This window comes from Talpa occidentalis, unplaced genomic scaffold, assembly GCF_014898055.3.
Source record: "Talpa occidentalis isolate TD23 unplaced genomic scaffold, MPIMG_talOcc4v2.1 talOcc4.6, whole genome shotgun sequence".
NCBI classification, from domain to species: Eukaryota; Metazoa; Chordata; class Mammalia; order Eulipotyphla; family Talpidae; genus Talpa; species Talpa occidentalis.
Genome location: NW_023604972.1, coordinates 94,261,180 through 94,287,208, shown reverse-complemented (window position 1 = coordinate 94,287,208; position 26,029 = coordinate 94,261,180). Strand labels below are relative to the sequence as shown.

At 35.9% G+C, this 26,029-nt stretch overlaps 1 protein-coding gene across 3 annotated transcripts; it reads left to right on the top strand.

Moving 5' to 3' along the window:
- Positions 1-8,700: 8,700 nt before the first annotated feature.
- MTX3 (metaxin 3) lies at positions 8,701-20,726 on the top strand. 3 transcript variants are annotated; one of them, XM_037529727.2, is made up of 9 exons: positions 8,701-8,797; positions 9,313-9,382; positions 9,711-9,787; positions 10,847-10,939; positions 11,388-11,570; positions 11,709-11,785; positions 12,161-12,318; positions 13,674-13,762; positions 15,089-20,726. In XM_037529727.2, the coding sequence occupies exons 1-9, from the start codon at positions 8,717-8,719 to the stop codon at positions 15,197-15,199; spliced, it is 939 nt and encodes a 312-aa protein (XP_037385624.1). In that variant the 5' UTR covers positions 8,701-8,716; the 3' UTR covers positions 15,200-20,726. The 3 variants fall into 3 exon arrangements, with proteins under 3 accessions (XP_037385624.1, XP_037385625.1, XP_037385627.1); XM_037529728.1 differs by lacking the exon at positions 15,089-20,726 and adding an exon at positions 12,692-12,787 and having other exon boundaries at positions 13,674-13,702; XM_037529730.2 differs by lacking the exon at positions 13,674-13,762 and having other exon boundaries at positions 15,089-15,126.
- The last annotated feature ends 5,303 nt before the right edge of the window (positions 20,727-26,029 follow it).

Sequence of the window (26,029 nt, the reverse complement as noted above, 5' to 3'; positions counted from 1 at the left end):
TGCCTCTGTGGCTGAGTTTCCTTGTGCAAGACACCTGCTGTATGCAGAAATTGAAGTTGAACTTCACCTCTCTGGCTGGGATTCTTTCCGCCACATTAGGAGAACTCCATGAATGAATGACCCATTCCCCTACTTTATATCATATATTTCCCCGTGCTCAGCTACTTTTAACTAAAAAAAAGAAAAGAGAAACTTGAAGAAAAATGTTTAAAACCCACAATATAAGAGAGCTTCTCCAGAATCTCTCACCAATCTGTTTTTGATGATAAATACCAGATGCTATAGAAGATTAACTATGCAGGCAGCTTGCATGTAAATTACACAGTAATGACCAAGAAAAGGGTCTGGGAGGATATGGGATTTCATTTTGAACTTGGCTAAGGCATTTGCTCCTGCACCCAAAGGGGAGCAGCTTAGCGTGCTTTAGGTTCATTCATACATGCATTTTTTCCCTTCTTGAGGTAATTGCATTTGTTTCCCTTTTTTCCTTTGGAAGAACTGCTTTTGTTCTGAGTTGTAGAGATTAGAAAGCCCTGGAAAGTCACTTAAGAATCATGTTGAGTGTATTTCTTATAAGAAAAGGTCAGAGAGCTTATTCAATAAGGGCAATAACTGATAGCAAACAGAATGGTGTGACTTCTAACCTAACCCTTCAAAAAGCTCTCTATGTTCAAATCCATCCCTTCTCCTCTTTTTCTGAATTTCACTACTGCTCTTCATCTCATCCTCTGCCACTTTGCTATCTTTCTTGCTCCCTCTCTCCTTCCCTAAAAATTGCCCAAATCTCCAGTTTCCTTTTTAAAAGTTATAAAATGTTTCAGATACATGTACAGATGAATGGAGTAATCCAACAAACATTTGCTATTACTGCTCTGCTAAGTTCCTATCGAATCACTGAAGCCCTCCTATATCCTTCCCTGATAGGGTCTCCGCTCCACTCTGCAGCTCAGGATTCCACCAGATTACTTAACTTGTTTTTCTTTCACCTGCAACAAGACCATAATCTAGAACTTGAAAACCTTGTTCTTATCAGGAAAAAAAAAAATGACATTCCTGTTTTTATAAGGGTCAGGGCATTTAGTTAAATTTTTAAGAGAAAGATGAAACAAAGTTTTTCGAATGATCTTTCAAAGCAATAATAGTATCTCCACCCACCTCCTGCTGTAGGGGCATGTACTAATTAAGTTTCCCAGCTCCAGCAATGCAATCCTGTTGAGAAGTCTTTTTCTAAATCTATATAAAAATTTAATGTTCTTTTGTTAGGTTCTTGGGCTTTCCTTTTTTCCCTCCTTCTAGAATTTCCTCAGTTGCCTCATTACAGGACTCACCCCAGTGACATTTACTGCTTGCACAATTTATTCTTGAATATAAAATGTCCTCCCTCTGTCCTCTGCTCTGCACCAAGTGATTAGAGTTGACTTTCTCTGTACCCTTTCTTTTAAAATGATTTGGTAAAAAGAACAGTCACAGTTCAATTAAGATGGAGCATGAGGTCACAGAACGGGTGCTTCCCAGCCCATTTGAGGCACTGCGACTGCTCAACAAGGCAGAGGGCACGGGCCGTGGGTCTCTGTTCCTCTTTGGGAAATACTAATGGTTTCAGGGTAGCACAGTCATCCTTAGTGACTGGGCCTCCCTGACATCCACTGAGGAGCTGTCAGTCTCTGGCACAACTGGAAGAGACCACTGCTCTCATCAGATGTGCCTTGGTAGAGGTGCCCTTGATGGAAAGATCTGCTCTCGGATACACATCCATGTGAGGCAGCTATGGAAGGCTGTGGTTGGATGCCCAAGGAGCAGAGTGCCCGTCCTGGATTGCCCACCAAATATAAGCCCAGTATTAGCTGCTGGACAGTTTGTTATTTTAATGTTAACGACATTTAATAAAGACAAATGGAGTGCACAATATTGAATAATATACGAGTAAAAACTGTCCAATCAATAGTTATAACACTGGCTTTTTCCAAATAAACATTATTTTAAAATGTTCTAAATTGGTATTTTTTCCTGTCTTACAGTGTGACTTATTTACATCTTTGGTAAATTGTTAATTTCAAGAATGTTTAGAAAATAAATAAGGTTCAGTATAAAAAGCACAAGCTTTAGAGACAAACAGATCTGGGTAAAAATTCTCATGTAATTACTTTTGGGGACTGAAGATTTACTTTTAGTGCTCCAAGTGCAAATTTCTTAGTGTGCTTACAAAGAACCTCTAATTCTGTCTGTATTTTTTCTCATAATTTTTGACTCATTTTATCCTCTGAAATGTTGAATTACATGCAGTTTTCAGACTTCAAAGTATTATTTCTCTACTCCGTGTTTTTAATGGAGCTATTACCTCTGCTGGGAACTCCCTGCTGGTCATCTTCCTCCGGGGATACTTGCACAATAGGCCTCATCCCCAAGGCCTCTGCGCAGTGGGGGAGTTACACTTCCATATAATCTCATAAAACCCTGAACTTACTCCCATCAGAACAAACCACACGGAATGGATGTTATATGCTTATCTTGTCTGGAAAGCCATGCAGTAGCAAGAGTATTCATCACTGCTATCACTGGTGTCAGGATTTAGTAAATTCAATAAATCCTTGTTGGATTGAAAGGGATGTGTCTATGAAATGAGTACAATATTGTCCCTAGGGTTATTGTGAGGAGGAATGAAAAATGTTACTACTAATCCTGTACCTGAACTTCTCCCATGATACATTTAAAACACAGCTGAGATACATAATACATGCAAAGAAAATATATAGAGGACAGTCACCTTTTGATGTAATTTTTTTTTTTTTACATTTTGAAAGGAGAGGTATTGCAAAAAGGAGAAAGAAAAAGAGAGGCACCTGAATAGTCATAGGCAGGCAGGAGAGCTGCCGAAGTCCATTTTGTGCTCATACATTTTCTATAGGAAAATATGTTCAACAGCATTACAGCCATATTTGAATTTTAAAAAATGGCGTATGAAATCCAAATAGAGGGAAGATACTCATCAAGCAGCTGAGTAGTCTAATTAAGTTAACTGGCATCTCTTAACTTTTATAAATTATTATTCATATGTGCAGTACAAATTATACTGAGGAAGAATAAATGTTAAAAACATTTTGTTTTAAAAACTGGTCTAAATACATAATGAATACACATAAAAAGATCAGAGAGATTTTTCCCTTCAAAATGGAGACCCTCTGGGAATATTTATTTTGCCTAAGGAAGCTTCTATTACAATTCCTGCCTTGTAACCTTCCCCCACCCACCATTCACACATGCATGTTCTTGGAAGCCACACTCCTGGAAATTCAGTGAGTCACTATTCTACACTGTAAAATGTACCCAAGGGAATCCGCTCTGGACTTCTCTTGCTCACTCGCCTGTTGTCCTGTTGGTTTTCAGTATTTAATTAGTTTTGGATGAAAGTTCAAGGTCACTTAATTATCTACCCCAAAGGAGGAAAAACTATAGATTGTGTTTGCTCAGATAATAGAGACTTAATATCTCATCCTATGAGAAGTGTAGAATGGAAGGCTGTAGTGAGAGTAATTGAAGGCGTAAAATATTGTGAGGCTAAAGGATAGATATGTTTGTAGAGTCAGGGACCAGCAAAAGGAGGAAGGTTCCAGAAGCGAAGATGCAATGGAACAATAGAACACAGACATAAGAGGAAACCACTATAAGGAGGGGGCAATATTGTGAGGAGAAGCAAAGGGTGAGTGTAACATTGGATACTGCAGAGGCAGTTAAAAATTCTGCTCCTTTGTGTGCCTCCCTCCCCTTTAAAGGAACTCCAAATAGGAGCATCTATTATGCGTTTGCTGGATGTTGTTGGGGATGTAAGACTTAGCTTCTGCATTTGAAATAGAAACAGAGTGCAGCTTTATGTGTGGCAACCATATTTGAGCAGAAATAGCAATGCAAAATTAAAAGTAATAATTCACACCTATTTACATATAGATACATTTTATATAATGTAATTGTGAACATACAATTTATATATTTTAATATATTTTATATAAATACATAGTGTACATATAAGCTGAACATATAATCATTAGTAATTATCATTAATATATTGTATAATATTAGTAATAAACTACTATATGAAATATGTAATCAACTTAAATATATATTAAAAATATAATGATATATAATATACTCTCAGACACTAAATCTGGTTACTTACATTAATTAAAATAAATCATATGCATTAAAATATAATCACTACATATTATAATATTTATACTATTATATTACAATATGTTTTTCTATACATCTATCAATTCCTTTATGGTTTCTCCACTGAATTGAATTATGCAATATACTTAAGTATTATATACTCAAGGCATTTTTATACATTGATTTTTTTCTTTAAGGAAAAAAATGATGCTTTAGCTAAAATAGGAGGAGGATTATTTGTAGGTTGTATAGAAGATTCCAATGATTTCCAAAGTTGACTTGATCTGTGTAGTATAGTTTCATCCAGTGCTGAAATCATGTCCTGGAGAGCATCCTTAATCCCAGGTGTCCATTCTTACTCATTGTTATTGATTTTTGGAAAGCCTGTGGTCAGCAAAATACCAAGGTCCACGTAGGCCGATGGCCCACTTTCCCAGCCATGACCATTTTAATCTATTAATATTGTATTTAGACTTTTATACTTCCTTTTTACTTCTTCAAAAACTACATATCTTATGTCTTCCAAAATCATGAATTCCAGTTCTCAAGTTAGTCAATCAACACTCTTCCTGGTTAGCCTCCAATTTACTGTTGAATCTAGCATCTATTTATTTGTCTTCAGATTCTCTGCCATAGTAATTCTCACCACACTGTCCTGATGCATGTATTGATAGTATAGCCTATGACTTCCTTGGTGCCAATCAAAATTCAGGGTACCCATACTTCAAGGTAAGCTAAAATCCTACTTCTTTCATTAAGCTTTTGCCAAGTATTTCAGTATACTAAAGGTTTCATCTAAAACTACATAGATTTGTCATCTGTTTGACAAAATGATACCTCCTAATCATCTCTAGTTACTTCAAATATGTAAGCCTTCTCTTATCAGCTACCTCTCTGAGAGCATGAACATAAGCTTTAATTCCCTGGCATCACAGTAGAGTTCTGAGTACACAGAAGTTGCTTAATGAACTTGTTTAATGGTTTAATACTAAACAAAAATTACTGAAGCAAGTAATGATAGTAATATGGCATTGACAACTCCAATTTGAGTGAAACCATATTTTTAAAATGGAGTATTTAGAAGGTAACAAGCAATATGACATAGTGGTTTAGAGTATGAGCCCATACAGCCTGGGTTCAAATCCTTGTCCTATCACCTATTGGTTAGGTGGCCTAGGGAAGGTTAACTAACAACTTTGTGCTTTAATTTCTTGCTCTGAAAATTGGGGAACAAAACAATACTTGCCTTCTGGAGTTATAATGATGATTAATTGAGTTATGTCACATACTTAAAATAATTTGTGATTTGTAGCAACTTCTCCATGAATATCAGTTATTTGTAAATGTTCAATACACATACAGTGATACCCCAGAGCTTAAAGAACCTTTAGTCTATGAGTGAATGAGTTGAGGAACAAAGGTAAAATGATTGGCTGATAGGCATATGGCTAATTAGAGGCAAAGTAAGGAAGCCAGGAGTCCTGACTTCTATTCAGTATTTGTTTCACTCCTCCCTAATGATCTACATCTGATCATGGAACTGAATGATAAAATTTTAGAGTTAAAAGGGACACTCAAAGCTCTCGAGTTCAACCTTTCCATAAGGGACCATATTACATGATCACCTATCATAAATCTTCCATCTTTGCCAATAGTGCCATTTCAGATTCTTAATCAACTAGACAAAAAGATTCCACTAGAACTGGCACCATGACTTCCAAGTTAAGAAACACATGAAGGGCAGGAGTGGATGCCAATGTTAGGTCCCATGAATTCCAATGACTATCACTAGAAGAAGGTATTTTTAATATCTATCTTCTGAAAAATATGATTTCCTTTTCAGGGAAAACATTGTCTGGAGTACTCATTATAAAGCTGTGATTCAGGTCATCCCACACATGCATGAGTGTTTTGCAGCTAGTGTGCTTCCTGGTAGGAATCTGAAATTATGATTTTGATGAATTCTGAACAATACACTTTAGCAGCCAGAAAAAAGCACAGGGACCAACTATCCATACCAGGCATAATTCTTGAAGGTTTCAGATTTCTGTGTAGTTCTCTGGAACAATATTCAGTCAGGTTGTGCAATCAGCTGCACTAGAGCTTCTAAATTCAATCTAGCAAGTGCAGACTCTCAAGAGGAATTGCAGCAATAAACGTGTGTTATTAAACAGGCACAAATAAACCTGTGTGTAAGGATTCTTTCATCAGATGCAATAGCATTCTATTCTCTGTCTCAATTCAATGCAAAGAGAAGAGATTTAATTTCTCTTTAATGCAAATGAAATTATCAGCATGAGGGACAAATGAGAGAGCAGTAATGAGGGAGAAGGCTGGTTTGAGTACTTATATTACATGTCCACAAAGAATGTGCATCCACCCCTTCTCTACCCTACAAACAAGACTCAGGGAATAACCATTCTTTGTATATGACTATTTTAAATTAAATGCCTGATTGTAGTATATTTTTTAGAAGATTCTGGGCTTTATGGTTTGGGATTTTAATGCATGAAACAGGGAGGTTCTATTACTTGAAGCTGAAAATTGAATTACCTTCTTCATATTGAATGCATCATATCGTCTCTGCTTTATGCTTCAATAGTATCTTATTTATATCTATAACTTTACTTGTAATCTGATATTTTAATATCTAGTTGTACATTTCCTTTGTACACTATCCATTTTTGAGGATAGAATTCATATCTTATCTCTGTATGCTTCCAGAGCCATATAATGTCTTGGTCATAGTAGTTGCTCAATAAATGTTTTGATACTTAGTTTTAGTGGTACATGTTAAGCATTTCCCAATTATAAGGTATTATTAATGTATTAGCACCTTTGGCATGCATTTTCTTTCTGATAACTCTTATTTTTGAGATTTTTGAGGTGTTAACAACAGGCTAAAATAGAAGCACTTACGCTAAGCCTCACATGACCAAACTGACAATTTTAACTTCATTACAGCTTTGGCTCCCCCAGAAATAGAATCTTAAATCAGCCCATTAGGAACTGCATGATCACCATTAGTTATGTAATCTGCCTAATAGACTCCTAACATCCCCCCTCCCCAAGGAAAGTAAATTTTCAATAACCAATTCACTTTTTTTTGGCAGGGGGGGGGTTGTATAACCTCCTTGTTTCTTTCTCCTCCTGCCTATAAACGTTTCATTCTGTGCTGCTCTTTAGAGCTCTTTTCTATCTTCTAGATTAGATGCTGCTTTGTTCATGAATTGTTGAATATAACCAGTAAGATGTTTAAAATTGACTCAGTTGAAGACTTTAGTAGACTGGAACTGTAATTTAGATGATTGTGCAAACAGTAAGCTGGACTTCATGATTATTTATTGAATTGTAATTTTATGAAAAATTTCAGGTTTCTTTTGAACTCTCAGTTGTGCAAGGGGACACAACCATCTCAGTGGGTCAGAAAGATGAGAAGAACTCAGATGAATGACCAGGAAAGTATCCCAGAAGGACTATTGTGCCTTAAAACCCAGCACTCAAGTCCTAACTTCAGGACCTGAAGTAAGCAAGTTAGGGTCATGGCATTTCCAAGGCTTATATTTCCTCTTTAATAGTTCTTCTGAGAAACAGTCATTTTTATGTTTAAGAAACATGTAATACATGCCTATGAGGTCCACAGACCAGACTGGCTACAGGATTTTCAGAATCCAGTTGAATTAAAAAAAAAAAAAAAGCAGTCACTTGTTTAAAAAGTAGTAAGAATTTTAAAACAATGACAACAGAACATTAAGGCAAATGTGGGTACGTCTAAGCACAGAGCCCTGTGTGACTACACAGTTGTCACATGCAAAGAGCTGTTTTTCTTTAAAAAGCTTCCAGTACAAGGAAAGGCAAAAAGAATGCACATAGAGTAGAAATTACAATTCAAATATGTACAATGGACTGTAGGAATCCCAAAGTTTCTAACTTTGTAAACTTGTTCCAGGGAAGCTGACGGTTAAGCTTATTTTTAATGAACACTAGTGGGGGAAAAAAGATATTTTAGAGTAAAGGAAGGCAGAATTCATGGACTAATTCCAGAAATAGGGTTTTTTTTTTTTTTTTTAAAGAGGGTGGAACACATGAACATGAGGGTGACATAATTGAGATTGAGAGTAGAAAGTGGCAAAGGCCAAATAAAAGGGGGAAGGGGTCCAACAATTATGTAGTGTCTATGGTATGCTACATTCCTTCCCCTCATGTCACAATTTTAAGCACTCAAAAATTTTGTAAATAAATTGTCATTCCTATTGTACAAATGGACTGGTTGAAGCCCAGGGAAATAATGTTCAAAGAGTTCAGGACACAGTTGGCATCCAATAAATACTTGAGAAATGACTGGCAGGTTTGTCTAACTTAAAGAGTAGAACTCAACCTCCACGCCAAGCTGGTTCTAAGGCAGCTTTTACCCCCTCCACTGGTGCTTTTTCCGCGTCGCTCCAGAGCCCAAAAGTACCCTTCCCTTGTCTCGCCCCGCCCCCTTATTTTCACGTGCCGGAAATTGGGTGGCAAAAGTACTTCCGGGACAGCAAAGGTCAGCTCTGGCAAGATGGCGGCCCCCTTGGAGCTCAGTTGCTGGGGAGGCGGCTGGGGGCTCCCATCGGTGCACAGCGAGTCTCTAGTGGTGATGGTGAGGCCGTCTCGCGGGCCAGGGTGCGGGAGAGAAGGGGCGGGGCCAGAGCGCGAGGTTGTCTGAGCTGGGTTCAGGCGTCTTGCCTTGGTTTCCCCTGGCGTTGCGGGGCCGAGGCTCGCTGGGGCATTGCTAGCTGCAGCATCCTGGACTCACTCCTGGCGACAAGTCACAACTTGGCCTGTGACTCCGCCGACGCCTGGAGGTAGAGTCATGGCTGCCCCGCATGGCTCCGAGTTTCCTCAGTCTTGCAAAGCTGTCTGAGTAGTACAGTGAAAGCCTTAAGTAGGGGGCGCGCGCGCGTCGCCCCGCATCATCCCTCCGACTCTGAGGAACAGTGTCCTCGAAAGCCGGATAGCCGCAGTGTGCACCCTACTGCCTACAAATCGCGGGAGATGCGGCCCCAATTCCAGGCGATTCCGCCTTTAGGGAAGCGGGCTGTGAAATAAAGCTGCTCTGCAGATTTGCATTGCGTACTCTTGTCTAAAATGTTTTATTGCAAACTCTTGTTTCAGGCTTATGCCAAATTTTCTGGTGCACCCTTAAAAGTCAATGTCATTGATAACACCTGGAGAGGTTCAAGAGGTACAATTTAAAGTTTTAAACATCCTTTTCTTTCTTTCCCCTCCCTACTTATAGCCATGGAGTACCTTGGGGCTTTAGTTTCTTCTTACCCTGACCTTGGCTCTGTGTTACTTATGATTTGGCATTCTGAGTAATATTTTAAAGTGCAAGCCAAATTATGAGAATGAAAGTGTTCTCTCTAGAACTGTTTGTAAAACTGCAAAAAACTAAGATGAGCTTACTCATTTTCCCCCTCCAAACATGCATTTGGTATTGTTTTTAGGGTATTGGATTCTCTTCAGAGGAAAGAGAAATGTTTCCTTGTATGTAAACTGTTTTTTGATTATAGGAGATGTACCAATTTTGACAACTGAAGACAACATTGTTTGTCAACCGGCAAAAATACTAAACTTTTTAAGAAAACAGGTGGGTGGTTTCTATTGAAGCAGTAGATGTTAATCTCTGCATGTTATTTAAAAAACACATTGAAAGATTTTGAGAATTTTTTGCTGACTCATTTGATAATTGGAGGTACCTGGAGCTTGATTTTTAAAAAGACTTGAAAAAATTGAATAATAATAATACATGTTGAATATTTGTAACCAGTTGTAATTGTCCTGTATTATGAAAGTTGAGTGGTTTGTCAGCTGTCACTGTTGTTTTCTTGTCACATGATGTGGAATAAAGTACAGCAGATTCTTTAAAAAATAAGAAAAGACTGGAGAATCACTGCTCGAAAGCACCAATTTTACTGTGAATCAAAAGTCATGTGGTGAGGTATAGTCAATTTTTTATTTATGGAAGCTTAGCTATAAGCAGATTCAGTTTAGCCATCTGCACTACTACTATATTGGTATGATTGCCACTTCAGTTACATAGGTGCTACACATTTTGTGCTGAGTATGACATCAGAGTTCCCATCAACTAGCAACTATTTTTTAAAAGTGATGGTTGCAGTTAAATGTTTCATGAGATAATGTATCTAAAATGTTTGAACAGTAAAAATTTATATGGTGTATCCAAAATGTTTAAACATGTGAGATTTATATAAATGGAAAAGTTATAATTGATTTTGCCAATACTTTAAAGAAAATGAATCATGTCCACAAAATTTGGAATTTTTTTTAAGTTGGAAGGTTTTCTTCCTTTGTTCAAGGGGGAAAAATGCAAGCAATTTAACCTTTCCTTTATTAATGAAAATAATAGCTTTTATTTATTAAGTTTGTACTACATGCCATGCATTGAAATAATAACAGTTAAAAAATCGTAACTTACATTTATTGACCTTACTGTATGTATGCATGCTATTTGCTAAGAACTTCATTTGCTTAGGCAGACTTTGTCACTGATTTTGTATTTCTCGCCACCCCCCTTATAATATCATGTTTGCCAATTATGAGGAATTATAGGAATCCTAATTTATTTGGCTTTACTTTTTGGGGATACTCTTGACATTTGAGGGTTTTGTTTTATATTTTTTAACAGAAATATAATGCTGATTATGAACTCTCAGCAAAACAAGGGGCAGATACACTGGCTTACATTGCTCTCCTTGAAGAGAAACTTCTTCCTGCAGTGGTGAGCATTGGTGAATATTACAAAATTTTAATGACATAGTTGAAAATGACTGTTTAGAAGAAAAATAAGAGGGTTTAAGACAGGAAATTTCATTTATATATTAATCTTGAATCGTATTACTGTGAAACTATATTCTATTAAACATTTAAGTAGTATGTGAAACTATAAAGTGTAATATCATGTTGGAAATAAAAATTCTTTGTAGAGGGTGGAGTTTGTTGCTCCATGTATTCAAATTGGGTGAACTATAATTCTGTCATTCATTAAATATTTATTGAGCACCTACTACGTGCCAGGGCTTATTCTGGGTGAATAGGATATAGCATCCAATAATACACATTTAAAATCTTGTTTTATTCTTGAGTGATTCTTACTGGAACATTTGTCTAACATTTAGTGATACCTTTTTTAAATAAAAGAACATCCCTGTTTTTTCCCACCTCTTCAGCTTCACACGTTTTGGGTTGAGAATGACAATTACTTCACTGTGACAAAGCCATGGTTTGCTTCACGAATTCCTTTTCCCTTGAGTTTGATCCTGCCTGGAAGAATGTCTAAGGGAGCACTTAACAGGATTCTCCTGACCAGAGGTGCGCCTCCCCTCTACCAGCTTCGAGAAGTAGAAGCACAGGTATGATGGAATTACTTTCAGACAAGGGTGCACAGGGACAAGAGTGGTAGCAGAGATGAACTAACCTTTAGATACCTGCCTAAAAAGGAGTTGTAGGGCATCTTTTCTACCTTTGAGATATAATTTCATTCTTATTAGATATACAGAGATGCCAAGGAGTGCCTAAATCTTCTGTCAAATAGATTGGGAACATCTCAGTTTTTCTTTGGGGATACGTGAGTACATAAAAATCATTTTTATGTTTTGTGTGCATATAGTCAGCGAGCAGTTATTTAAAGAAAATTTGTTTGCCTCTCTGCCACCCAAAGGAATTTTTCACTAAAAAAAAAGGCTGAATGGGCTTTTACTATAGGAAACTTAGTCAGTGGTAAACAAACATGGACTTAGCATGCTATACGTGTGAATTTAAAACATCTGACTATTCCCACCTTGTCTCCAATCTCTACATAACATGTATGAGTAAAAATGAATCTTTAATTTACAACTTAATTTTCTTCCAAATAAAATAATTGTTACAGTAAACTAGTTGTATCATAATTGCAAATTAATATTTTTCTTAAGTGCTTTAAAAAAATCCTAATTTTTTTTAGGCCTTCTACTTTGGATGCCTATGTTTTTGGTTTTCTTGCACCTCTTTATAAAGTACACTTTCCCAAAGTTCAGTTACAAGAACATTTGAAACAGCTCTCCAACCTGTGTCGCTTTTGTGATGACATCTTAAGCAGTTATTTTAGGCATAGTCTTGGAGGTAAGCCTGTTGTTCTTCAACTAATGTTTGTTTCCATACAGTATTGCATATTCTCCTATGTATAAGTAAAATCATTATGGATTAAAGAAGCATGGATATTGTCTTTAAATGCCAGTTTGTAGCACTCCAAAAAGTTGCATTTTTCCAACTTACTTTTATTCTCAAATGTTCATATTTAAATGGAGAAATAGATATTTGTCTTTTGTTTATTCTTCTGGATTTTATACATTTCCTATTTCTTGTTCTTTAAATATTGCCCCTTTGAAGTGGGTCATTTTCTTCTAAAACAAACCAATGGTATTTATCGAGTCCTTGCTGAAAGATGGTATTTATCCTAATGCAAATGGGCAATTACTTTAAATGTTGCTTCTAGCATTTTCCTGCGTGAACAGAAATCAGCAGCAGATTGATTTTGGTGAGGTACACTCCCATGATTCCACTACTTGAAAACTGATTGCAGCAGACTGAGGTATAGTAAACAGAGGGCACCTGCCCCTTAGGATATGATTCTTTGGGAGCATGGGGCCTTGTGCTTAAGTGATTGGGATGCTAAATTTGGACTAGGAGAATTGGCGGAAACAGAAGTTAAAAAGGAAAGCTAGCTTAGGCACAGTTTATTTCTTAGAGTAGATAATGTGTTTTATATTTAAGGAGGGGTTAGTAAACTTGACCACACAACTAATACAAAATCTTGGGTCCTATTTCACATTTACTGAATAAAAATCTCTTAGGAAAAGCAAATATTGTTTAAAAAATGAACAATGAGGGCCTCCCCTGGTGGCGCAGCGGTTGAGCGCTGGGCTGCTGGGCTGCCCACAGCCTCTGCGGTGCCAGTTTGTTCCCCGGCCGCCGGCGAGGGTCCCCCCAAAAAAAAAAAAGAACAATGATGTAAAAAATAAAAAAAATTATTAAAAAAAGATCTTAGGCATAGACCTCAAAAATATGTATTTTTTAAGTCTTTTCAAATACTTTGGATGCCTGGTGTATAGCTGTTTCAGAGTCACTGCCTTAGAAAGTTATTCAAATAGTTTTAAATAAAGACCTATTTAAAATTGGTGAGAAGTACAACTTCAGTTTGAGAAGAAAATGAGCACTGCTATGCTCTTCTACTAATTATTTTGGCTCATGGCAAGCACTTGGCTAACAGTGTCTGGTGGACAAACTTAGTCCTTTTGTCTTTGCGTTTGACTTTGGAGCATTTCTATCCCTCTTAATTTTGCCTTTGAACCAGAATGGTTTTTCTCTTGAGTGTGGGGCACTTCAGAGGGTGGATAGACTCAAAATACTTTTAATCTAAACAGTTTTAAAAGCTTTCAAATTTTCCTGTCTTTCTGATTTCTGTCCTGGCTTCTTAGGCATCTCTCCTGCTGGACAAGAGACAGTAGATGCAAATCTACAGAAACTCACACAACTCGTAAATAAGGAATCCAACTTGATTGAAAAGGTCAAGGTTACTTCAATCATTTTATAGTAGTTTAGTATTTTTCTTTTTATAACTATTATAACTTGGGTTATGCATTAACTTTACCCTCTTAGTTTTTTCTTTAAGAGTTTATTTTTCAGAAAGCTGTTTAAATACAAATTTACAAAGTTGTATATAATTGAGTGCTTTGAAGCCAACAGTGGCTTGATTGCATTGGGGGAAAGATCTAATTATGGTACTGGATTTACACAATTAGTATTTTTCTAGCTAGGAGAACCAAAAGACAAAGCAAAAATGGTTCTTGCTTGCCTGTCTGCTTCTCCAAAGGTTAACACTATTTCAGATTGTAAGCATGTGTGCTTATCTTTCTTTGTGAACAGTACCATATCTTTTTCTTTCTTCCACGTGAACTGTTTTATTTTTTTCTCCTTCCTGTTTTTCTGTTCTAAATGTCGTCTATAATTTTTCATCACTGGATGATTTTGCCACTTTGGAGTTTTCATTTGGTGAGAGATATATTGAGGAATTGGGTAAAGGCGAGAACCAACAATGGAAATTTCAAGGGTGATTCTAGCTGGAAAAATACACAAGAGTTACACATTTTTTCCCCAAATATCTGGTAACTTTTTTCTCTTATACAGTGAAAAATACTTCATTCTTTTGTAAACAAAGGTAGCTTAATACAATAACACTAAGTAACTGTGTTGCATGGGCTTGATATGAGTTCATTCATTTAATCTTCACAACACCTCTGTATGCAGGTACTCTATCATTTGTATTTTATAGTTGAGGAAATTGAAGCATTGAGAGTAGCTTATATCACCTGCCGAAGGTGATTTAACTGGTAAGAGGTAGAGAGAGAATTTCAATCCTAGAAATTGGTTTCAGCATGTGTTTGGTAGTTAGTAACCATCTCACTTATGAATGATGTTAGAAATAAGGGATGATTGTGTCTGCCTTTTTTTCTTCACAAGTCTGTTGGGAAAGTCAAATGAGGTATTTTGTCCAGAGCAGGTAGACAGGCTTTGTAAACTGTAGCACTTAATGTAACAGAAGTATTGCTTTTACACATACTATTAGAAGTACTCTTAAACCAAGTCATGCTGTGGTTGAGTTCAGCAGACGGTATCAAAGATGAGCCATGTTGCTTTTATACATACACTGAGTCAGCTGGTATTTGAGGTATGACATTTAGAATTCTTGAGAAATTATTTGCAAATAAAAGGTTTCTCTAGCAATCCAGAAACAAATGGTTCTGTACTCTTTTAGGCTAGTTTGGGTGGGCAGTCTCAATCCACAAGTGGTACCATAGCCATTAGTCACAGGTATCTTTTGTGTTTTCTATAGATGGATGATAATCTTCGTCAAAGCCCTCAGCTTCCTCCTCGGAAACTGCCAACACTTAAACTGACTCCAGCAGAAGAAGAAAGTAATTCTTTACAACGATTATCACCCTGACATGCTTTGTGTCCAAAGTCATGTGATTGTTGCAGTAGTCTCTTATACTAAGTGTTGTGGAGGCAAAAAGAAAATGCCATTAAGAGGTATGAAGAAGACTCCTAAAACAAAAGAAACTTTCTACAATCTCTATTTTTTTTAATTAGGAAACTTGTATTTTAGCTTGGCAATGCACTTTAAATAACATCAAATTGAATGCTAAATGAATCTGGGGAAAAAGGAAAACACTGTACTGTATATATAAAAAAAAAAAACCTGCCTTAATTTTGGCAGATTTTTGCCTCTGGTTCACATGTTGCTGACCAAAACTATAATTCTGTTGTGAATGTGTACTCTTAATTTATTCATGTTGATGTATTAATTTCATTTTCTTAGGTCAGTATTAATATCTAATTTTTGGCTCTTTGGCTGAGGCTTCTTTCTTCAGTTTAGAAATATGATGCCTACATTAGAAATTAGAATAATTATAAATTAATAGAAAAGTTGGCATTTAACTTTAAAAAGCAGTGAGGAATGTGCTTTTTTAATTATGCTGTCATAAATCTAATCTTTCAGGGTTTAGTACCATATATAAAGGTGTCATATTAATCTGATTATATGTACTTCAATGTAACACTAATATTTGCTGATGTGTTCAATATAGTTAGCAAGGGCTCTTTTAGTTTATTGGATGACTATGGCAGCTTTAGACCTCTGATGTATAGTACAACTTTAACTTTAGTCATTTTTTTTCCTTGGACTGATTGCAGGAGAAATGAATGTGTTGGTCATCACTATTATACTAGGCTGTAAAGTCTTATTGAACCTTGCCCAATTGTTAGCTAATACTCAGGAGAAGCCCCACTACCAGAGTAACAGAAGTACCCACTGTGTCTGGTCTAGGTCATTATGCTTAGTTCAGACCAGTATTTATTCTTAAAGCGCATATGTAGTCAAAGGTTCTATGACAACTTATAATCTTCCATATAGTTTATAGTTGAAGGGCCCAAAGGAATAATCAGAAATAGCAGATATTAAAGACTAATTTCTAACAGTTGTTAAATGGTTAAAGGATTTTACTTATTGTATAATAGAATCTTGCTTATTTTAGTAGCTGAGGTGCTTCTGTTGTCCTAAAACAGCTTCTGGGGTTTTCAAAATACAGGACCATGTTTTTGATTAGTGTCTTAAAAGATTACTATGGTGCTCAGAAACCCCCATGTTAAGAAAAGAACCTCATCTTATATGAGCCGAGTGGAGCTCAGTTGTGTTTGACTTGCATCTCCCAATATGTCCTGTATTTAGATAGCTATTTAAACAGTGATCTTTAAGTCAATATGAGTATTTTTTCCTTGGAAGTTTTAATTAAATGAGAAAAAAGGTAGTCTTCATAATCATGATGTGTTCATGAGTTGGGATGCATTTAGGGAAAATTCCTAATGAGTTTCACATTACTTCTACAAATGGTGAGGGAAGAGAGAGAGTTAATTTTGCATTAATCTTTAAAAGCAGGTTATTAGTTTCCAGCAATCTGAAATCTGTGAGTATTTTATAGTGAAAATCATGACCATGGGACTTTATTGTTCTCTAGAATTTATGTATATTGCAGAAGGGTGGTTAACCCATTAGTTAGATATGTTTGTCCTAGTCAGCTTAGTCATTTTCAATTATGATTTATTGTAAACCTTCCAAAAAGCAAAGGAATGGCTCACAGTTGTAAAATAGGACAATTACAATTAGTTTTTTTGGAAAACAAAAAAATTGTAGGAGAAAGAGCAATAGCAACCTTATTATGCACAGTGTATAATTGAAGGGCAAATGTAACTCCATGTTTCTTCTTGGGTAAAGTCAAAAGTTAAAAATTACTGTATAAGTTTTCTGCCAGTAAAACTACTAATACCCATGAGTAAGAAAAATCTGGGAAATCACATTCCTAGGACATACAGATATCAGCCAGTAAGTAGAATGTAATGTTTCAGGTGTTGAAAGTTTAATCAGAAGTTATTTTAGAATAACAAGCATTTGTCCTTTTAGTAGAGAGGGCAACTGTAAATATAATTTGCTTTTGATCATTCCTGCTTTGAATTCCCGTTAGTCTTACAGTACATAGGTCATGATATTTTCAGACTACCTTTTCCTAAGATGTAAAATGTGGTTTAGATAAGTGAGAATTTATATGTTGGGGTACTTAGTAGAGCTTTTTTGATATATCCCAATAAGATGCTAGGAAGCAATATCTGAGCACAGACCACGCTAGGGACCAGCGACACAGACAGAAACCCTTGGAAAAGAACAATTTTTCAGATTGGGCAGAGACCTTATAATCAGCTTGTCAGGTAGGTTTTGGATAAAGCTTGAATTTGCCGAGTGAGATAAGTGGTCCATAATCTTAAAGTACTTGGAGGTGATGGCGGAGGATAATGTGATAGAAAGGAATATGTGTTTATATTTGTTGGTAGTATAGGATTAGAAAATTGATCAGATAATCCCCATAAAAGATCCTCATCATCAGTTATTCATAAAAGTAGGCATTCTCATGACATAAAGAAACTAAAGAACAGAGGATAGGCATTGCTTCACAGTGGTTCCCCCCTCCCTCCCCCACTACAAATGTTGGCATTGACAAACAAATCAAATTTCAACTTAAATAAGTCTGTATTAATATTTGACTATTAGAGAGTTTACATTAAGTCCAAAGCATATTGATTTCCATTTGTAATTTCTGTCATTTAAAATATTGCTAGATATATTAACATGAAGAAATGGGAACACTTATTTTAGTCAGCTAAGTTACTTTCAGGAGTCTGCAAAAATGGAAACAATTTAGTCATCAAAAGAGGCAGGAATTGGTAATAATGACATCTTAGAATAGCAATTGTTCAAGGTGGCTTCATGTGATAAAAATGGTATTTGAAGTTGGTAGTATGTTTTCTGAGAGCCTCTTCCAAGGATATATATTTAGATTCTTTTATAGTTTTCATAAACCAAACATTTTAACCCTTTAAAACCAAACTCTGAATGCTTAAAGACAGGAAGCTCACTGATAGTACATAGGATCTCTCCGTACTCTCTTTTGCTACTTCTGTGGGTTTGTAATTATCTTAAAATAAAAAAGATCTTAAAAAGGAAATTTAATAAAGTACATGTATTATTGTGTATTAAATTAGAATTTAAAATATAACACTCCAAAGATAATATTTAGTATTCAGTTCCAGATGAATAAATACATAAGAAAAATATAATTTATTTCATTTTTGAATTTAAAGAAAAAATTAAACTCATGTTTGTAATGAATTATAATGTAAAGACCTTTTGCCTTATCCAAAAAGAAGAACAATTTATCACCAAGAATCCTTTTCCCTAGAATATCAGACAAGATCATAGGCTTCCCTAGGATATCAAAAATTCTGATCATTCAGAAATTTGCTGTTAGATGAACTAAAGGTTGAAAATCCAACTATTCTTAAAGATTTGATTGAGGCTTCATTCGATTTTAGAAATGGTGATTTTCACAGAAATGTAAAGATAAGTTTTGTTAAAGGGTTTGCAAAAAGACAGTGTACCCCAAAACAAACTTGCTAGGATATAGAGTTTGTTAAGAGCCCAGGTTACCTGTCCTAGACTCTCAGAATCAAAGTAGATATTGAAATTATTTGTTCCAGGCCAATGACTACTAGTGAGAATTAATATTACTGAACAATGATATAAGAAGGACGTTTAACTGTATTTTTATAAATAGAGAGGGGGAATGCTATAATGGAAGACTATTCAGAACAAAACAAACTAGTTTCTTTAAAAACATAGGAAGGTGAGTCTTTTTGTAGCTTCATTATTTCTAATTTTTCGTCATTAATACTATAAGCTTTTAAAAACATCTTTTAGCTCCTAAAGGCAGAATGTATTATTAAATGACTAGAAGGTTCTGTGGCCAAATAAATTCTGGAAATGCTGGGTTAGAAACAATTAAGGGTCTGTATTTTATATACCATTTCCCTGGTTTATTTTAATGTGTGTATGTTTTTAAAAGTAGGTGGAAATTGTGTTCTGAGAAATACACATAGGGAAATAACTGCCTTAAGGTGTTTTTACTTGTTTGACTCATTGCAAAGGTTTGTTATTGATGGGTTCCTTTTCAGTGGGCAGTGATAAAATGGAAACACAGGTGAGGACCCCTGGACCATGGAGTTGAGAGAGTAGTGGCTACAAGTTTAGGATACTGGATTCTTAGACACATGTGAGGTTCCTGGTCTGTCTAGCCCCTTTCCCTTAAATAACAGTTGGCCTGAAATAGCTGTATATGGGTATGAGCTAGTGTTTTTAGAAAACTAACCAGTTCCATGAGAAAAAGGGAACCAACTTGTACTCCGGAACAATTTTCTCAACCCTTTATGGCTTTAAAAGTGCCAAAAAGACAATGGGTATTTATAGAATTAAAGTCACATACAAGCTAGTCAATTTGGATGGATGGATGGATGGATGCAGAAGTTTACAGTTGTTGCAGTGACAGCAGAGGAAGTTTAACATTTTTTGTTATATTACTGAAGATGTGGTCTAAACAAGGGTTGTATGTTTCTTTGCATTTTCTAGGATGAAGGTTTAGTTTTCATTAGAAGTCCATATCCTAAATTATTTAAACCTCACTAGACCTCCAAATTTCAGAGGACTAAGTATGTTTGATTTCATTTCAGAGCATAAAATCAGATCACTAATCAGGCATATGGATGCTTTTCATTTGTTTTCCTCAATGTGTACAGTTGCAGATTGGGAACTCCACATTTTATATGTGTATTTGATGGAAAGTTTGCCTTGCAGTTTTGATTTGTGTGTAATGGTGAACATCTAGCCACGTGAGAAGCAGTTGGATCTTTGTTCTGATTCTTTAGTTTTCCTCATGCAAATTTAGAGATACGCCTTTTAATCATTTAGTTTACACCCAGATCACATTGGAAATCAAGAAAAATGACTTGCCAGAGTTTGCATCAGGTCTCAGTGACTCATGCATTATAGAGAAGGTTATACTGACCACTCGTTTTTTGGACCATTGACTAATTTTCCTTGTACTTCTGGTGTCTTTATCTCTTGGAGAGAGTGGGGTGTACTCAAGCTTTTATGTTAAATACATAAGGAAAAGCTTTATTCCTCATCTAACTCAATGTTTTATTTTGTAAACTAGGAAATAATGTTTTTTCCTGTTTTCTGTTCATCTTAAAGTAGCAACTGGAATTGTTTCTAATGTAACTTTAGCTTTCTGGAAAATTGACAGTAAAGAAGATAAATAATATATGTATACATATACTGGTTTTGTCCCAGTGTGCAAATACTAGGTTTTGCTATAAAGTAAACAATCTTCAAAATAAGCAATGTTAGTCTTAATTTCAATATTCTAGCCTTGCCTACTGGGAATATATTTTACTAAGAGACTGTGTATAGATACCCAGAAGTGGTGTTAATGATCACTGTTGTAAAGAATTTATTCTGATAAATGGGAAACTGGATATAAATCAAAATAGCTATTTTCACAATAAAATTTCAAATTGCCTGAATGTTTATTAATCCCTGATTTAATGTTTTTATTCCTTGAGGTAAGTATATTCATTGGGAAGAATTTTTGGGTGATTGAAAATAGTTATTCAGTGCTGGAACTGAGCTGTATAGATAGTGGCTCTTTTTAAAAAGTTCATTATTTCTATGGTGCATTCAGATGACTTATGCTCTTTCCACTCCAATCTAAGAGAGGTTAGAGACCTGCCCTAGGCCACTGGTATGTGTATAACCTTGGCTTACACAACCTTTCAGGGCTACAGTTTACTTATCCTTTTGGAATTTTAAGTTTATTTTAAATTTCCCTTAAGCCCACCTAGACAGTTCAGTGATGTTCCATGTAATTGAATAGAAGACACACACTGAAAAAAACAATGTAATTTTAGTTTGGGGGGTGGGGGCAGGAGAGGGAAGGATATTTATGTATTTTTGCTTCTTTTTTTTTTGTGGGCAGGAGATATATATACATACATACATACATATATATATATATATATATATATATATATATATATATATAGAGAGAGAGAGAGAGAGAGAGAGAGAGAGAGAGAGAGAGAGAGAGAAAGAGAGAGAGAGAACCTTACTGGAGCTGTTAAGACAAGCAAGGGTAGGTTCCCTGAAGGTAAGATGCTCAGGTATATAAGTACTGTTTCTCTCACAAGAAGCCAGATACATCTTTGTTGTTAGTTTTATCCTAAAGAACACAAATGATAATTGCAGGTGAACTTTGGGTTCCAGATGAAAGATCCTTAGGTGGATTGAAATGGTTAATAATGATCACATGCTCTCTGCAAGGGAACAAAGAAAAGAAAAGTTGTGTGGACTAATAGAACTCTTCTGATGAGAGACATTTGTAGTTGCAAAGCTGAGAACCACATAGCAAAGAAATTTTGGTTCTTAGTTGCTCAACTCAAAGTCTTACCTTAAGCTTGGGAAGAAGAGAACTTTTAAATTTTGCCAGATTGTGATCTTGTCCTAAGTGAATCTCCATGGGAGATTCATAGGAGAAAGACTGAGATAAAGGGGAACCAGTAAGATCACTTGTTTGAGACATGTATATCAGAACAAGAAGGAAATGGTGATGAAGAAATGTAAGGATTTGTCTTACTCAAGATCATCTTGTAATTAAATTCCTAGTTTTACAGCAAATGTGTACTTATATCTTCATGATCTAATGGGCAAGATCTTCACGAGAAAGAATGAGAAACTATGGTTCATTTCTCCAGGTGCCTTAGTCAGCCTCTTGGAATGCTTTAGACATCTACGATTAAGAAATGAAGACCACTGAGCATCATCAAAGACATTTCTAATTTCTACTGTAGCCAGCTTGAGGCCCCCGAAATTATATTTTTCCAAGTGGGAGAGAGGTTATTACATTTGTCCTACTTTTTTGACTAAAAGTAAAAATAGAGAAATTTTAACATTTACAAATACAAGTAAGGATTGGTTACTCTGATCCTATTTGGGGGAAGGTGTCCTTTCTAGAACCACATTTTGAAAATTTCAAGAAATCTTTTGGTATAGAAGAGAGCATGGCACTTTCCAAATATCATAGTTAAGACCAAACAGATTTTAGTTTTATTTTAAGAGCAAGAAGCAAATTGACTTATCTGAAGACTGTCAGATTGTGCCTATGCTGATATGTGCTGTCCCAGTTTTCAACATGTAGGGGAAATTGCCTTTTTCATCTAATGAACATGATTTACATTTTGCATTATATACACTATCTGATTCACATACTGATAAAATGGTTTAGAAAAAGGTGGGACGAAATCTAGTAGATGCAGAAATTAAGAGGAAAAGGAACTCTAGATGTATCTGGTGATGAAAGAGAGATAAAGGTATAAAATATAGAAAGACAGTGGATTTTAGAGTTAGAAAGTCAGGCTTAAACACTATACTAAATATTTTGAGTAACTTGTTTGGTTCTTAGTCTGCATTGCTGCAATGCAGAGAAATAACTGGATCTGAATGTATGAACATTTTTATGTGTTTAGCATTAAAAAATTATCAAAATTTAGAAGATCCCAAAAGAGTACCATCCCACCTCTTATGAATAACCGTTTAACATATTGGTAGCTATTCTTTCAGTCTTTATTTTTTACATAACCACACAGCTATACATAATCCTGTATATAGTAATCTCATTGTATATACTGTTTTGTAAAATGTTTTTTCATTATTCAGAAAATTTTCTAAGTTATTATATATTTTACATGATCTTAAATGACTACAGTTTAGTTATATGGGTGTATTATTTATTTCATTTTCTTGTGGTGGAAATTAAGATAAACCCCTCTAGTAATGGTCTTTGTTACATATTATTAAAGTTTCTCAGGGAGATTGTGATTTATAGTCTCTACAGCCCTATGGAGGGCTGTATTGCAAACCTACTGGTTTCAAGTATTATTTCTTGATTTCTTCTTCTGCAACTTGATAGGTAAAAAATAGTATTTTTATTTGATATATATTTATGTGGTAACTATTAAGGTTAAATATTTCCCCAAAATGTCTACAGGATATATATATATATAAATTATAAAAAATATATAATAATAACATAGTATATATAATATAAATATATATATATTTCTTCTAAGTTGTCTACATAGATTCTGCATTAAAGAGAAATCACTTAATTTCTTTGGAACCCTATTTCCCCAGCTATCTGATGGGGTTTCCCTGTGGTCTAAGTGGGATAACACAGGGCAGATCCAGAATATGGCAGATGCTTAATAGTATTATTTCCCTTCATGTTCTTTCCTGGATTAAAAGCCCCTAGAGGGAGGAGACTCTAACTCTACTGTATGTCAGCACCTAGCAAAGTGCTTGGCACATAGAAGGGGCTCAGAAAGTTTATGAGGAAGGAAGAAAAGATAGGTTTGAAAACATTTTGAGGATATCAGGAAAAGGAGTGAGAAAAGTGGAAGCTAAGAGCCAGTGAATCAGCAGTGAGAAAACGGGTGGGTTTCTTAGCAACTTAATATTAAAATGCAAGAATTTAAGTTTTATTCCCATAGTTCTCCTAAGCAACAATTTTTTTTAAGATTTATTTTTATTTATGCATACAAGAACTGGGGTGTAGGCCAGAGGTGCGGGGGGTGAGAGGATTCACCAGAGACAGAGTGGGGAACAGAACAGGCAGCTCTACTGAAATACACTGCTGAGGGGAGCAGCAGGTGAGACAGGAGAGGTCTGCTGAGCCATGTGGATTAGCTCCCTGGCCAGGGGATCGAACTCAGCCTGCAATGGCTGGAAATAGCTAGATGGTGCTGAGACTTTAACCCCTACATCACCAGGGAGGCTGAGCAACAATTTCTTATAGACTGAAGTGGCTAAAGGACATTAAATATCTATATTCAAGAGTTAGCATTGAAAAGTTGAGTGGGGTTTTTTTGTTTTTTGGTTTTTTTTGGTAAAGTAGAAGGTATTTTAAGTATACTAAGAAAGGTGACTAGTTAAAATAATCACATTTTTGCAAAATGAATAGTTTTTAAAAAATGATTATTTCTGATTTTCACATATGAAATTTGCCTAGGAGTAGGAGTAAACAAGTAGTAATAATATAATCATATTAAAAATTGGTAGCAAGTTAAAGTAACCCAGAGTTGTGCTTCAAAAGGAGGGATGAGAACTAGTGTCAGTTTTTGTTTTATTCAACATGTCCTGTGACTGTGGGGGAGAGGGAGTCAGTGGTTTGTTAATGAGATTTGCAGATGGCTTTAAATTGAGAGGTATTGTAAACAGCAGGAATGACTGAGAAATGATACAAGAGGATCTGGAAAGGTTAGGAACATGGACAGGAAATCAAATGATTCAGCCTGGAGTAATGCAAGCCAATCTGACATCTGGGGCCAAGTAAGAAGAAATACAGATACGCCATGCAAGAGACAAACATGGACATAGTCATCTCAAAGGAGGAGGAGTGGATGGTATTAGAGGAAAACATGAGCAAGGTAGGAAGCTGGAACTAAACTGTCAAATCCCTACTATGTGCCCAATACTTTGATTTGGTCCTGTCCATACTGATTTCTTTTTACTGAGGTCAAGCAGTGTACTGCTGTGTAAGAAACAGTTTTTGAGGATTAATTCACAAGAGCTCTGTACTTAATGAAATGAAGTTCAGCCGCCCTCTAGTTGACACTGATGGATGTTAGCAAATATAGAGAGCTTTGTGGAAGTGGCCTGGATTCTTCAGCAAAGCTCTTGTGGGAAAAGATCACTCACCACATTCTTGTAGGGCGTTTTTTTTTACTTGGTGGGTATTTCCAGGAATTCTTGAAACAGCTTCCTCCAGGCTATGCTAGCTGCCAGCAGCACACAGGGGTCCCACAAAACCTTTGGTGAGTTAGCACAGGAATCCAGCTTCAGCATGGCCTGGCCCATGAAGTGGCTTGTTCCTTCCTGTCATGTCCCTCTCCCTCTCTCTACTGGTGCCTCATGTTAACATCTAGTAATGCAGCACTCCTATGGAGGGTCCTTTGTTTGGGTTGTCTATACTCCTTTATTCTTCTCTCGCTATTACTGTCTAGTGATCATTATATTTCCTTTGGAAGTCAAATTTATTGGCCTAATTTAGGAATCCCCCAATATTTTTTTTAAAAAAATTAAGACATTACTTCTCATTTCTTTAGTTACAAGGGCTTGAGGAATTGGTTATAGTTAGGAGATAAGGAAGGAGAGGACTAAATTATTCTATCCAGTCTCCATTTTAAGAACACCAGAACATTGTACAAAGACTATGTTGTGCATATGTCAAAGACATACTGCTTATAGTTCCAGCTCTAACTTGTAAGATACGTTAATGGTTCAGATTAGAAGCCTGAAGCTGAATGTGTCACTTGTCCTCAATAACATTTGCCTTGTAGCAAGAGCCCCTTGTGGCTAAAAAAATTCATTTTTTTCGACAAAATTGACTGAGTACCTCATATGTCCTAGGCACCGTTCTTGGTTCTTAGGATACATCAGCAAACAAAGCAAAGATCTCTAACCTTGTGGTACTTACATTCCAGCAGAGGGAGAAAAAATAATGAACCTAATAAATAAGCAGATTACATAACACAGTAGAAATTGATACATGCAATGGAAAAACAAAAAAGTAAAGCAGGGTGGGGGGCTGGGGGTGCTGAGGTTAGGGGTGACAGTATTAAGTATGGCAGGAGTCTCCATTATAAAAATGGCATTTGAACAAAGATTTGAAGAACTATTGGTTTAGCCTTCCAGGTATCTGACAAAGTCTATTCCAGGCAGAGGGCGTAGGGAGCAATGGCCCACCATGTCTGGCCAGTCTAAGAAACAGCAAGGAAG